At 45.2% G+C, this 16,109-nt stretch overlaps 1 protein-coding gene across 2 annotated transcripts in view; it reads left to right on the top strand.

Moving 5' to 3' along the window:
* Positions 1–9,717, top strand: part of LOC135896808 (uncharacterized) — a 90,468-nt gene extending 80,751 nt beyond the window's left edge. For both annotated transcript variants that reach the window (XM_065425297.1, XM_065425296.1), the window contains one exon: positions 9,450–9,717. In XM_065425297.1, coding sequence (XP_065281369.1) covers positions 9,450–9,461 — 12 coding nt within the window. In that variant the 3' untranslated portion in view covers positions 9,462–9,717. The remainder of the gene's footprint in view (positions 1–9,449) is intronic.
* Positions 9,718–16,109: the final 6,392 nt, after the last annotated feature.

The raw sequence follows: 16,109 nt of genomic DNA, 5'->3' as shown, positions 1-16,109 counted from the left end.
GCAAGATGAGTCGGCGGACTCTTTGGTATGCGGTGCTTTGGTGATAGCGCCGCCTGTCCTCTGTCTTAAAGCAGGCTGTTTGGACTGATTGTAAACTATATAGCTGATCAAAGATATAGCTATTACGGGCATATTTTCATAGGAGTGGCATATACCTGTTTGCCTTAAATAGGCTATCGGCAGCAAAAAAAAAGAGAAGCTAAAAAAACATAGTGCACAGATTCTAACACAGTTAACACTTTCCAGAAACAAAGCTTTCTCAATGAAGTTCCATATCGCATCAACAAATTGATGTTATTTCACCGTTAAGCTCAAGTTTAGGCACGTTTTAGTATACCCCGCTTCTATCGTGTATATCTAGCGTATAGCTGGCCCATATATCAGGTTGTTTGGCGGGGACATGTTCGCAGATAAATGATGCTCACATTTAGACGTCGTAACATAGAACAAACCTGTATGCCTCCATTCGCCGCAAGTGGTGTCATTTTCAGCGCTGGGTCTTTCAAACTGAAAACTAACTTGTCAATAGATTTATCACCGCCCATTCTACTCAAATGCACTACAGCTGTTAAGCATTCTATAAGAGAACGCATGCGGCCATTACGATTTTATTCAAACTCGTCCAGTGCGCTGTTGCATGCAGTGTAGGCTAATGCATACACGTTGTTCAATGCAATCCGTGCAAGCGGCATTAAATAGGGTTCATGTAACCTTTGCGACCACATGAAGCTTGCGAACGTATACTATCGGCGCCATAGGTTTGCATGATGGGGGTTCTGCTAACAACGAATTCGGGCGTATTCTCTGTTCACGCTGGCTGAAATTAGCGGCAAAAATGTCTGTGGCGACACCAGAAAACACACCATTCCAAAAGCTGTTTCCAGGTCGCGTCTCGGAAATACTTTGTTCTAAACTTGCTCAGCAGCTAGTAAATGATCATTACTTCTGAAACGAATCTTCCTATAATTTTGTCTACGTGCATCCACATCTGCAGTTGATGCCTGCGAAAATGTTAAAAAGGCAGAGTGGATATCCGACGCATTGTAGACAAGGACCTGCTCACATAGCAAAAAAAAAAAAGCAGTCATGGAGACACCATGCAATTCGCGAGAAAGAAGGATGCCATCTTATTGAGCCTATTTTCCTGGCGCGTCGTTTTTAGATGGACAATGTATCGCTGGGGCTGCAAATATTTGGAGGCTCGTATACGGAAACGATTGTCTGGCGCGACTTCTGGGTTCTGCCATCGTACGATTTTTAACCAACCGAGTCATTTTTCATTTCATTGTGTCATCCAAACTGACCCGCTGCAGTACAGGTGGTTCACTCCTGTGGCGTTCTGGGGCTGAGCCTGAGGTCCCAGGTTCGAATCCCGGTCGCGACTCGGCTGCATACCGATGGGAAGTGACTGCACACACACACACGCAAAAAAAAAAACAAGTGCTCGTATGCTTAGGCGCCAAGTTTACGTTAGAGTATATATCCTAGGTGGTCGAAATTAATCCAAATTGTACACGGCGTCCCTCATAGGCTGCTGCCATGTGTAGTTTCGAAATGTTAAACCTAATGAATTTAATCAATATCGTCCGCACAGCCATTTCTCTGACGGGCGCAGCGCAGTGAGTGCGGGGTCGCGCTTCTCGGCGTTGTATATATATCGGGTGTTTCAGCCAACAATTTCATGCATGTTTAAGGTTGTCTGTGGCAGATAGCACAATACTGGTTCATAAACTGGTCTACTCGAACAGGCTGATGTTACTTGCAGAAAAAACTGAAATGCCTCATCGACTAATGAAAAAAAAACATCACTAATTAAGTGTTAACTTATTACCTTAGGGCCCATATTGCAAATTACAAATACTTGTCGTGGAGGTGGAAAGGCGGATCCACTTGGAACGAATTAAAAGGATGACACCAGTTTCCAGTTATTAATTTCCGATCTTTGCGGAGAAATGCAATGGCGTTCCAGTTGCTTCAGTGCTTGAATGCAAAAAACGATGTTTCGTTAAGAAAATAAATGGAATGCCATATGCTGTTCTCCACAAAGTTCGGGAATTAATGTCTAGAAACTGGCGTCATCCAGAGAATTCGTTCCAGGTGGATCCGCCTTGTGAACTCCACGACTCTAATTTGTAATTTGCGATATGGGTCATAAGGTAATTAGTTAGACTTAATTAGTAAATCTGTGTTAATTAGTCGATTATATGTTTCAACTTTTTTGCCCCAGTATTATCAGCCTCCGAGTAGACCAGCTCATGAACTAGAATTGCGCTATCTGCGTAGGCAACCTTTAAAACGTTTTGAAAGTACCTGGAAAAGGAAATCCATGAAAGAGCGGGAGTGCTGGCGCGGCATTCTCGACTGATCACTTCAGCAGGAATGTGATCACTTTCGTGTGGAAGACATTTGGCTGCATGGCCGACAGCATTTCGGACATGCACTTTGCGAAGATATAACGAGCTCGGCGTAGCGCCTTAAATGATGTCGGCTGCCGACGCGTCCATGTGCAGAGTCACACGTGAAATGTCGTGAAAGGGATCGTCCCAGAAAAAGTGATCGCTCGAGAACGATGAAAAGTGATCACTCACCCAGAGCATAGCCTCAGCTGCAACCTTAGTCACCGCAGCAAGATACTTGAAAAAAAGTGACCATAAAACATGTTTTCAGTCACACAATGCACCTGATATGCCATTGTAATAAATGTGGGACAGATCTTAATTCAATTTTTTTTTGGTCGTTTAATCCAACTTTTCGTTTCCATTTCTCTGTCGTACGACGCAGCAAGCTAATTGCACGGACACGGTAGTTACACTCTTAGAACAATAAATTTAGCGCTACGAAAAGTTAAGCTTAGTGAATCTGATCTGAGAAGCATTGTGTATCCAGCGTGTGCTCTGCCACCGCCTATTTCTTTCTTTCTTTCTTTCTTTCTTTCTTTCTTTCTTTCTTTCTTTCTTTCTTTCTTTCTTTCTTTCTTTCTTTCTTTCTTTCTTTCTTTCTTTCTTTCTTTCTTTCCTTCTTTCTTTCTTTCTTTCTTTCTTCCTTTCTTTCTTTCTTTCTTTCTTTCTTTCTTTCTTTTGTTTTTCTTTAAAGAAAGTAAATGATATTCTCGTTTGGTGGATGTAAGCCAACTGGGAAGCAGATTTTCTATCTCGGTTAATCGGGAAGAACAGGCGAAGACAATGCGAAGGAACATATTCAGTGAGATTTGGAGAGTGTTCACTCGCCTTCAGTTGTTTTTGCCTAATTAAACATTGTAAAAGTTGAATGCTCGCACTAGAAGATGCTTTTTTGCCCTGCTGGGTCATATTGAACAAGTAATGCACTGCGCGGAATACAATGGGAAAAATTACAAATTATGAGGTCAGACAAAACGGACAAAAGAAAAACGCGTTCTCTGTTATATATCTGCAGCTTTGTCGTCGTCTTTATCGGTGCATTTTGTGCAGTACATCACTTGTTCGTAGGATAACTCATTCGTTTGTATAGCACATGCCTCCAGGCCATTGTGTCTCAAGGGCTCTAACGAAGCAGTGGTGCTCTAGTAAACTTTAGCATCTTACATATTTTGTATATCGTATCATTATTTGATTGTTGTATTCATATAGGAGGTTGGATAGGCCACCATTGGAATCTGAACCTGGCAACGTTTAACGTTACAACGTTATACAGTGAGGCGAGGCTAACAGTGTTATTGGAGGAATTAGAGGGTAGTAAATGGGATATAATAGGGCTCAGCGAGATTAGGAGGACTAAAGAAGCATATACAGTGCTAAAAAGCGGGCACGTCCTGTGCTACCGGGGCTAAGCGGAGAGACGAGAACTAGGAGTCGGATTCCTGATTAATAAGGATATAGCTGGTAACATACAGGAATTCTATAGCATTAACGAGAGGGTGGCAGGTCTTGTTGTCAAACTTAATAAGAGATACAAATTGAAGGTCGTACAGGTCTACGTCCCTACATCCAGTCATGATGGCAAGGAAGTCGAAAGCTTTTATGAAGACGTGGGATCGGTGATGAATAAAGTCAAAACAAAATACACTATGCTGATGGGCAATTTCAATGCCAGGATAGGCAAGAAGCAGGCTGGAGACAAGTCAGTGGGGGAATCTGGCATAGGCTCTAGGAATAGCAGGGGAGAGTTAGTAGAGTCTGTAGAACAGAATAATATGCGGATAATGAATACCTTCTTCCGCAAGCGGGTTAGCCCAAAGTGGACGTGGAGTAGCCCAAATGGCGAGATTAGACATGAAATAGACTTCATACTCTGCGCTAATCCTGGCATCATAGAAGTTGTGGACCTGCTCGGCAAGGTGCGCTGCAGTGACCATAAGATGGTAAGAACTCGAATTAGCCGAGACTTGAGGAGTGAAGGGAAGAAACTGCTACAGAAGAAGCCAATCAATGAGTTAGCGGTAAGAGGGAAACTAGAGGAATTCCGGATCAAGCTACAGAACAGGTATTCGGCTTTAACTCAGGAAGAGGACCTTAGCGTTGAAGCAATGAACGAGAATCTTATGGGCATCATTAAGGAGTGTGCAATAGAAGTTGGTGGTAACTCCGTTAGACAGGAGACCAGCAAGCAATCGCAGGAGACGAAAGATCTGGTCAAAAAACGCCAATGTATGAAAGCCTCTAACCCTACAGCTAGAATAGAACTGGCAGAACTTTCGAAGTTAATCAACAAGCGTAAGACAGCTGACATAAGGAAGTATAATATGGATAAAATTGAACATGCTCTCAGGAACGGAGGAAGCCTAAAACAGTGAAGAAGAAACTAGGAATTGGCAAGAACCAGATGTATGCTTTAAGAGACAAGCCGGCAATATCATTACTAATATGGATGAGATAGTTCAAGTGGCTGATGGCTTCTATAGAGATTTATACAGTACCAGGGGCACCCACGACGATAATGGGAGAGAGAATAGTCTAGAGGAATTCGAAATACCACAAGTAACACCGGAAGAAGTAAAGAACGCCTTAGGACCTATGCAAAGGGGGAACGCAGCTGGGGAGGATCAGATAACAGCAGATTTGTTGAAGGATGGTGGGAACATTGTTCTAGAAAGACTGGCCACCCTATATACACAATGCCTCATGACCTCGAGAGTCCCGGAATCTTGGAAGAACGCTAACATACTCCTAATCCATAAGAAAGGGGACGCCAAAGACTTGAAAAATTATAGACCGATCAGCTTGCTGTCCGTTGCCTACTAAGTATTTACTAAGGTAATCGCAAGTAGAATCAGGAACACCTTAGACTTCTATCAACCAAAGGACCAGGCAGGATTCCGTAAAGGCTGCTTTACAATAGACCATATTCACGCTATCAATCAGGTGATAGAGAAATGCGCGGAATATAACCAACCCTTATATATAGCTTTCATTGATTACGAGAAAGCATTTGATTCAGTCGAAACCTCAGCAGTCTTGGAGGCATTACGGAATCAGGGTGTAGACGAGCCGTATGTAAAAATGCTGAAAGCTGTCTATAGCGGCTCCACAACCACCGCAGTCCTCCATAAAGAAAGCAACAAAATTCCAATAAATAAAGGTGTCAGGCAGGGAGATACGATCTCTCCGATGCTCTTCGCAGCGTGTTTACAGGAGGTATTCAGAGACTTGGATTGGGAAGAATGTGGGATAAGGGTTAATGAAGAATACCTTAGTAACTTGCGATTCGCTGATGATATTGCGTCGCTGAGTAACTCAGGGGACCAAATTCAATGCATGCTCACTGGCCTGGAGAGGCATAGCAAAAGGGTGGGTCTAAAAATTAATCTGTAGAAAACCAAAGTAATGTTTAACAGCCTGGGAAGATTACAGCAGTTTACGATAGCTAGCGAGGCATTGGAAGTGGTAAGAGAATACATCTACTTAGGGCAGGTAGTGACCGCGGATCTGGATCATGAGACAGAAATAATCAGAAGAATAAGGATGAGCTGGGGTGCGTTTGGCGGGCATTTTCAGATCATAAACAGCAGGTTGCCATTATTCTTTAAAAGAAAAGTTTATAACAACTGTATCTTACCTGTACTCACGTATGGTGCAGAAACCTCGAGGCTTAGGAAGAGGGTCCTGCTGAAATTGAGGACTGATGGGTGAACGTTAAGGGATAAGAAAAGAGCAGATTAGGTGAGGGAACAAACGCAGGTTAACGACATCTTAGTTGAAATCAAGAAAGTGAAATGGGCATGGGCAGCACATGTAATGAGGAGTGAAGATAACCGATGGTCATTAAGGGTTACGGACTGGTTTCCAAGGGAAGGAAAGCGTAGCAGGGGGCGGCAGAAAGTTAGGTGGGCGGATGACATTAAGAAGTTTGCAGCGACAACATGGCCACAATTAGTACATGACCGGGGTAGTTGGAGAAGTATGGGAGAAGCCTTTGCCCTGCAGTGGGCGTAATCAGGCTGATGATGATGATGACGATGATGATGATTATTTAGCAATGCACCTTAATTCTCATAGTACATGTCATTTGTCATCGCCATAATCTGATTACACATATACTTTTTGTACTTTAGAACGACCATTTTTAAGGCCGCTTTACAGTCACGTCACATCAACTTCATAGAAGTCATAACTCCGCTGCGCACTCATCAACACTGGCTTGGAGCTCTTTGGCCATACCTAGCCCTTGCGTTCCTAAACACCACACTTTCATTCAACTCGTTCGTCAACTTTCAGCTGAGAAGACAGACAGACAGACAGACAGACAGACAGACAGACAGACAGACAGACAGACAGACAGACAGACAGACAGACAGACAGACAGACAGACAGACAGACAGACAGACAGACAGACAGACAGACAGACAGACAGACAGACAGACAGACAGACAGACAGACAGACAGACAGACAGACAGACAGACAGACAGACAGACAGACAGACAGACAGACAGACAGACAGACAGACAGACAGACAGACAGACAGACAGACAGACAGACAGACAGACAGACAGACAGACAGACAGACAGACAGACAGACAGACAGACAGACAGACAGACAGACAGACAGACAGACAGACAGACAGACAGACAGACAGACAGACAGACAGACAGACAGACAGACAGACAGACAGACAGACAGACAGACAGACAGACAGACAGACAGACAGACAGACAGACAGACAGACAGACAGACAGACAGACAGACAGACAGACAGACAGACAGACAGAGAAAGAACTTTAATGAGGTCCTGAAAAGCGCCGCACTTAGAGCAGCACAATGGCCGCTCCCACGTGAGGACGGGGAGGCCTAGCCTCACCGCGATTCGTCGGCTCTCTGGAAAGCCCGGAGTTGTGGGAGAAGCTCGGAACTCTTGATGGCAGAGCTCCACTTCTCCTCGGTGACTTGATTGGAGGATCCCTGTAACGAGGGACACCACCAGAGCATGTGGTCTAAACTGCTAACCGACGCGCTGTCCAGGCAGGTAGACTCGAAGGCACCGGAGCAACTATGCTGAGGAAAGCTAACCTAGGATATGACCTATAGTCTGCAGCATTCTGTGTGTGATTGCCTGAGACCTGGATAGTTCACCGTGCAAAGGCGGGAAAGCCCGCCTACCCATTTGATAGTGCTTGGTGACTTCAAATAAGGTAAATAAAATGACTTAAGTTCCCGTACCCTTCCTGCAGACCTTCATCTTCCGCAGCGCGGAGGGTTAGAGCGCGCGCCCGAGAGTGAGCAGTAGCATTTATATTGGTGAGGGAGTCTAGCTGAGAGCCGAGATGGGCCGGAAACCAATTAATGGTGTGCGGGGATATAATCTTTTTGCCGACAATTTTAGAGGCTTCGACGGAAATCGAGCCACATGCAAAGGCCCTAGTCGCCTATCTAGAGTCCGTGTAGATTTGCGATCTACTATCGTCCACGAGGGCGAGAGCTATGGCCGCCTGCTCGGCCCTCGAGTGAGTATGATGTTTCAAAGATGCGGAATTGAGGGTCGAACCCTTCTGATCGATGACAACGGCAGCGAGCCTGGTCGAGCGGCTATACTGGGCGGCATCTACAAAGCAAGCCGAGCGAGGTTCATTGCTAACGCGTCTGAGAAGCGCGACAGCCCTGGCCCTGGGCCTGCAGACGTTGTGCTGTGGATGAACGTTGAGAGGAAAAGAAGAGGCCTGAATGCTTGCCCTTTGGGCGTCCTGACCTCGCCGCTCCGCAACGAGTGTGAGGTTGAGGCCGAGTACGGCCAAAATCGTCCTTACGGCGGGCATAGATGACAGCCGAGCTACCTGGGCAGGTTCCTGTGCATCGACGATCTGTTCCAGGGTGTTGTGAACCCCTAGCTGCATGAGTCGCTCGGTGCTGACTTGCATGGGAATGCCCAGCACCCTCTTATTGCTCTTTCGAATTAGCCTGTCCAGCTTCTTCTTCTCGTAGCCTTGCCAGCAATGCATGGCCGCCACATAGGTGGTGTGGCTCATGAGGAATGCATGAAAGAGCCTCAGGAGGTTGTCTTCTCTGAGACCTCTCCACCTGTGGGAGACTCTGTTGATTAGTCTGATTACGTTCTCCGTTTTTGTAGGGATTTTGTTGATCGTTCGACCGCTACAGCCGTTCGATTCTATCAGCATGCCGAGAACTCTAAGGACGGTCCACCCTGGGAATGAGATTACCGTTACTCGCGCGGAGGTTTATGTCGACGGCCGAAAGCAGCATCCAGCCCTTAGGTTTGGGCCCCCTCCTGGCACACCTGTATAGGAGGAGCTACGATTTGCTCGAAGACAACTTAGGGTCCGTGTTGGTGGAAAAACGGGTTTGGTTAAGGGCTTCCTGAAGCGCAGTTTCGACCTCGTCCTTGCTGCCGCCGGTACACCAGGAGGTGATGTCGTCGGCGCATAGAGTGGGGTTGATGCCTTCGACTCTGGAGAGTGAGTTGGATGGCTTGCACGTAGCAATAGTGAATAAAAGCGGGAATATTACCGCACCATACGGCGTACCTTTCGGGCCCAGCTCCACGGGGTCGGACTTGAGATCGTCAATCTTGAGCGTGGCTTTTCTAGATAGTAGAAACGAACTGAGAAAGAATGCTAAAAAATCAATTTTATTTCGCCCGTTGTCATCGTATTTTTTGCATATGCTATATTATTATAAGTATGGACCGGCTATAGCCTGGCCAGCAGTGCGCCTTGCGAAAGAGAGCACGACAAGGAGGCGATTCGGTTGCGCAGCGTTTTCAGATAAAATTGGCGTAAACATTGATATAGTGCATGTTTTTTCAAATTCGGTTCTAATCGGAAAAAGTGAGTATACCGAACAATACACGCAGGTGCCAAAAAAAAAAGCAATGCTGGCCATTGTATATATATATCGACAAATTATTCAAACTTCAAATGGAATCACATGGTATCCCCCCCTTTCTGTATAGCGTACAAAGAAGTTCAATTACTTCGAAAGTTTACGATGTGTTCTTTTGTCTTTCCTCTTTTACCCCCAGGTTCGAGCATAGGGCTTGAGCTCGGCGGCCAAGTGCACCCCCAGACGACTGCCGGATCGTATATATAGATTTATGTAAAGAAAAAAAAAGACAAGAAAGAAAAAGCGTGGCCAATAAGACTCAGTTATCTTGGGAATATCGCGATGTAATATTCCTTTAGATATTGTTTTTTTGTTGGAGCTACCGCGCGTATAGTCTTGCCACACACACATGCGCGTGGGGCAGTGGAAAATTTCTTGCCTCATTATACTTTATGGTTCTCCGTTCACAGACTGCCTGCTTTTCTCACAGGTTCAACCATACATGCTCATTGTTTTTTGTTTGTGTGAAACCCGATCTGGTAAAACACAAATCAAGTGTTCGCTGATCTGTGTAGGCTTTGGTTTTCTGATAAGCAACTGCTCCCAGAACGTATATACAGTAAAGGTTTTGTTTCGTGTAGCATAAGCGCTGCAGCAAACATGCATGTATGCGGCGATCTTCCGCGCTTACCGTGTATCTAGGCATAACTGCAGAAGCAGGACAAAAACCGGTTGATACAAATAAGCTTTGGTTTAACATCTTGGTAGTGTGTACACAGGATCCGAAAATTTATGCATTGGCTTTGACTCGTCGTCATGGGCAGCGCAAGAGACAAGCACGGCACTCGCACCACGCTCGCGCCGTGTTTGCCATTTCGCTTTATTTTTTTCATTTTGTCTCAATCCCTTGTGCTGTGGACCAATTACACTAAAAACAAAAGTTGAAGGCTAAACGTTGCCAGACCTTTTCCTTAAATTAATAACGGGTGTTCCGAACAACGGACAGTCTGCAAAAATTTGGAGGACGCTTAAGCTTCGCCTTGGAACGTGATAGATTTCAAAGATCCCTGACTGCTTGGCACGCTTCCCGACAACTGCAGCGTTTTTGCGGATCCGCGGAGGTGAGCGCGACGGTGGTGTTGCATAGGTTGCATCCAGGCCCACGCCTCCGCTTAGGGTGAAGACAACCGCGTCTGCTACACGGCAGCCGCCTTTCTCGCTCCCACTGCATACAGGTATCGTTCTCGCGCGGAACCGTCACTCGCTTACCGCGTCTCAAAGATGCGTAAACTGCGAAAAATATAAAAAGTGGTCACGCATTTACTTTCGCATGGGTAGAAATACATTCTAAATGTTTGTTGCAAAAGGCTTTTTGTTAACAAAAAGGAACAACAGTAGCGAAATCCAACGATGTCGACCGGCAAAGGGGGAAGCGTGTGTGCACGACATGCGTCGGTAACGTCATGGAGAATACCAGGGAATCAAAGCTATCCTGATGGTTATAAATCTGTCACTAATCCACTGACCCGACTGGTGCGTTAAAATGGCAGCCCGCCCTAACAAATATGCGTTGTTCACTTAACTACTCGCGCCAAGCGCTCATCTTGCCAAAGAAGCAGGTGAGAAAAATTCCTGAGAGTGTTTGTGCGCCCGAGGTTTACAACAACTGAATTGTGATAAAGAGTGCCGTCAACTAAGCTGCGGAGTGTGCGATAGATAGTGTCAAAACACTATGAGATAGGTTAAATCTCGATGACAGCAGCTGAGGTGAGTGCATATTCCACGAACCGCAGCGGAAATTGGCAGGCCCGTCGGCACCCTCCTCCCACTATGTTAACTCTCGGTGCAGAAAAAAAAAAACCTAAAAAATGCCATAATACACTGCGTAGGCGAGATGTTTTGCTTCAGATTTTATTTGCGACAGCGCCGCTGTCCATTCCAGGCATTTAAATCTGCTCAATTCTTTTTTAGTTTATTACCAACTATGGAGTAGGAATGAAGTTGATGAAATGCGTCAGACAATGCCTGTACAAGCCTGTAGATACTTTTTAAATAATTTTTGTTATGGACATCCCAGTGCAAGCCAGTGTAGCTGCCGCGGTGGCTCAGTGGTTCTCAGCTGCTGACTCGAAAAACGCGGGTTCCATTCCAGCTGTGGCGGTCGCATTTCGATGTGGGTCAAATCCTAGAAATCTGTGTACTGTACGATGTCAGTGCTCGTTAAAGAACTACAGGCGGCCGAAATGCCTGGAGCCCTCCATAACGGCGTCTCCCGAAACCTGAGTCACTTTGGAACGTTAAACCTCATGAACTAAACCAAAGCAAACAAGTGTATTTCTTCAGTAAAAGAATATGAGCAGACGGAGTGTATGCACCAGCGTCTTGGTTTTCCAAAGGAATAAAACCTATCAGCAGCAGTAATAGAACATAAACGCTCACCTGTTCGTCGAGGCATAACCATGTAATTTGTATGTTTATGAACGAGCCCGAAATTCAAGTAGTGGACCCGCCGTGGTTGCTCAGTGGCTATGGTGTTGGACTGCTGAGCACGAGGTCGCGGGATCGAATCCCGGCCACGGCGGCCGCATTTCGATGGGGGCGAAATGCGAAAACACCCGCGTACTTAGATTTAGGTGCACGTTAAAGAACCCCAGGTGGTCGAAATTTCCGGAGTCCTCCACTACGGCGTGCCTCATAATCAGAAAGTGGTTTTGGCACGTAAAACCCCATAATTTAATTTAATTTTTAAATTCAAGTAACAAAAAATATTTATTCACTGTTCATGAACAGTCAGATGATAGTTACCAAGTTGCCTTAATGAGAACATGAACCTAACCTAAACATTATTGCACTTGTAAAATTCAACATTAATGTTAAATAACAGACCATTATTTATAAAACCATTGGGATGACACATGGGTACATGCACATATATGCGGAATTCTGACTGAGGAAAAATTTGCTGAACTTCAGAGTTCACCTTGCTTACGCAAGGCATACTCCTGCACAAGTTTTGCTGCCGTGACCACTGAGATGAGTACTTGGAATTTGACAAAGATGAATTCGTAGCCTTACTTTGGCACACGCAGTGACCAACATTTTGCTTATTCGTTCTTTGTGAGTCATGCAGGTCTTCAGAGAGGGTTTGTCTATTTCTTCGAGATATGCAATAAGAGAATGAAGCGGTGGCTTCATGGTAAACAATTTCTCTGTACACCATGAATTAAGAGCGGTAAAATGTTCCTCGTAGTTTCTGAGCGTTATCATGACATCATTGCATGGATAGATGAGGTTTCGTCCATCGCTGACATATTCCTTGAGTGCAGTTAGGGAATCATATTGATCACCAGGGCTGCCAAGGAGAGCAGCTTTACATGGCGCACAGGTTGCAAGCTTCAAAATTCCTTTCAAGATATAGCCGCCAAGGTAGAACAAGATGCGACATTCGGTTGACGTGAGCTCTTCAATAAACAGAATTTCCGAGTCATTTATTTTCTCGACTTCGCCTAAGCACTTTCCTTCTTGCCTTGTGCAAGCATATCAAGAAGGTAATCGCGGTCATCGAGTTCATAGCTAGTTGACCTCGGAGTGTGAAGAAATTGGCTGACACTGACGAGTCTGAGTGGGCACTTCAAGTTATATGCAGTGGACACTCGTTTCATGAGCCGCACCACAGAAAAAAGGTTTTCTAGGCAGTCTTATAGCAGCCTGCTCGTGAGAAGAAATTCATACCCATCTCTCCCAAGAAGCATTTCATGAAGGCGAAGAAGAGCCGTTGTCGCTATCAGGACTCCCGCTTGTGACGGCTTCCACTGGGAGCCAGTGCCCATTTTGAGTTCTCTGATCGTGTCTGCTGCCATGCCTATAGCGTCCAAAGCCGCATGGTATTTTGCTATGTTTCTGCGGCTTAGAGCCATCGCGGCATGACGCGATGACGTAAGGGCGTACCACTTGGAAACGAGGTCCATGAACCATGCCGTTGTTTCGGCCTCTGGTTCGATCACTCCTTCTTTAATCAGGAAGCGACTAGCTGGCGGGGCTTCGCGGAAGAGCTGGACAGCGATTCCAACTTTCATCTTCGTGAAGTGGCCCCAGCTAAAGTGGGCTTCTCATAAATTTGGTGCTACTTTAAGGTAATTGGCAGCATCATAATCTAGGACGGCCTGTACGTGCTCCAGCTTCACTTTCAAGGCCACCGATCCATTCTGGCATACTGGTACATCACTGAGTGTGAAAACTTTAGAGCCTAGAAGCTGTCGTCTCAGATTCTTAAGGACATGTGCTGGGTCCGAGATGAAGAAAAGTTCCTTGCCTACTAAAGTTGGGTGTGGTAGTGAGCACGAAGTAGCCGAGTGACGATGGTTGGAAAAGCCAAATTCTCGCTACATAGCACGGTTTGCTGCGCACATGTCACATGGGACAACAAGGATTCTTAGAGAAATCTGGCTGCATATCTGAACTATTTCCAGGACATAGGACTTCAGCAAAGGGCCGTACACATTCCTACCAGTGAATTCGTAGGCTATCACTTGCTTCCACCTTTGGTTTATTCCACCCAACATTAACACCAAACCATGATTGGCTGGCTCCTCTGGCTTTGAGGGCAGCGTCGTTCCTCCCATAAGCAAGTCTTCACCGAAGTCCAGTTCAAATCCAGGTGCTATCTCTAGCTTATCTAGAAAGAGAACCCTGTCCTTCTCGACTTCCGGCATTACATCTGCTTTGCACCACATTACGTCAATTACGTCATCCAGGATACCTGGGAGAAAACTTCAGGCCTTGAATTCTTTGCGCCAACGTTCTGCTTGATAGGAGAGGGTAGCATATCTTTCTGATTGTTTGGTGCCCGGTCGTTCCACAAGCAAATTTAATTTGTAGGCCTTGCATAACTGTTCGCGTTGACCATGAACAGCCTTGATTGTTGCTCCAAGTAAGGGCACGAATTTGGTCCTCATTTAAAAAGTTCATGTTTCATGAGAAGTTAGTTACTTTTTTCTGAAGCTCACGAACCTGCGCCTGTAGGTTTCTGACATTGTTTCTAGATTTGTCATGATGTATTTTTAGTTCATTGTAGGCTGCTGTAAGGTCTGCAATCTTCTTTCTGAGCTCTTCTGGCTCAGATTCGAATGAATCAGTCACACTAACTGATGCAGTTTCCTCGAGGCGTACGTCCTCGGAGGTCGAAGAAAGTTGCCTATATAGCACTGCTGACTTCTGTACTCCACGGTCTTTCAGCGGACACCTTTTCTGACGAAGTATCAACAAGTGTAAGTTCTTGCGTAGTTAAGGGAACGGTGTCCTCCCTTTCTCGTGATGAATGTTGTGGGGCTGCGTCATTACTAAACAATGCAGGCCCATGCGCACTTCGCTCCTTTGGTGACCTTTGCCCTTTAGCAAGTTCTTCAAGCAGTTAAATAAAAATAGATAATGCACATGATATTTACGCTAAAATAGTGGTCACTCGAGACAACAGAAAGCGGGCCAGAAAAATTATTATATGTGTGCATGAATCGTTCCCTGAAACCACTTTCTCAAATGCATATAATGAAGCAATAAGCAATACTGTAAAAATGCCAGGTTAGGAGGCACCTTACGTTTGAATGGGAACACCATTGGCACGGCATTTGGCTTAAGCTGCTTCCACCCATCCGCGCGGTTTTTTTCGAAGTTGTTGTGTTCTAGTGAGCCTGCGGATGAATTAGACTGGAATTAGCGGCGTGATTCCGTCACGAAAATAATAATACTGAAGACAGAATACATCATAAGAACATAATAGGCAAAGCATGAGGCGAATTTCTCGAATGAGAATCTCTATCGGAATTTAACAATATAGCATCTGTTTACGTCATTCATTGAATTATGAAATTCATTAAATATGAAGCCGCTTCGGGATAACAGGCAGCGAAAGCTACTAAACACCTCATACGTGTCAAAAGTAGCGCGAGAAGATGACCGAGAATTAACATTGATTCCGGTAAAACACACCTGCACAATAACTGCCGCACCATATCTAACCATGACTGTCCACATGCTCTTTCACCTCGTGCGATGCTTTGTAAAGACAATAAACTTTTAATAAAAAAAGCGGTAAAAGTACCCCTAGCACGCATTCCCCAGCTATACAATTGTATTGTACAGCCTCGGACGCAAACAAATGCGGCAAGCAATGTCCTGTGTTGCAGGTAGTGCAACTTGAGTACTTTATTATAATTTCGAGCAATTTTTTTTACGTAGAACAACGTAAACAGTACAGATAGCACATGTGACCGATGCTACTACTGAACGGCACCTATCTACCCATATGCAATATCGGTAAATCACAATTAATGTAGCATTGAACCGATATGCGGCACTGAAGGCTCTTTCACATGCTGTGACTGGAACGATGAAAATCGGTGCAGTCGCACGCGTCGCATTGCGCTTTTTAGAGGGCCCATTTCACATGATTGCGATTTCAACAATGCGACTGGCACGACGCCCAGTGTTGCTTACCGACAAGTTTCGTGACACACGCTGCGTAATTTCTTTAATGTAATGAATAAAACGTTTGCATTATAATATTGTTGGCTTTTCTTTATGAGGAGCAAATAATATGCCTCTTTTGTTATTTAAAAACGTGTTGAGCTTAAGATTTGTTTCGGAGTGGGCAACGGCGGTTTTTGAAGTTCAGTGCGATGAGACACAGCGCACGTAAACAGCTGTTCACAACTGGTTGTTCAAGGCTGTGTGTTGTCTCATCTGCCTTCTGTGACCGTTTCGTTCAGCCTGTGCTACACCAGTCTACAAGATGACCCATCAACAAGTTTATCTAGCTACCCTCAGCGCACGTGCTGTATTCGAAATTCGGCTGCCACGAAGT

The sequence above is a fragment of the Dermacentor albipictus genome, unplaced genomic scaffold, assembly GCF_038994185.2.
Source record: "Dermacentor albipictus isolate Rhodes 1998 colony unplaced genomic scaffold, USDA_Dalb.pri_finalv2 scaffold_11, whole genome shotgun sequence".
In the NCBI taxonomy this organism is placed as follows: domain Eukaryota; kingdom Metazoa; phylum Arthropoda; class Arachnida; order Ixodida; family Ixodidae; genus Dermacentor; species Dermacentor albipictus.
Note: the sequence above shows the minus strand (reverse complement) of the source record. Positions and strands in the feature narration are given on the sequence as shown.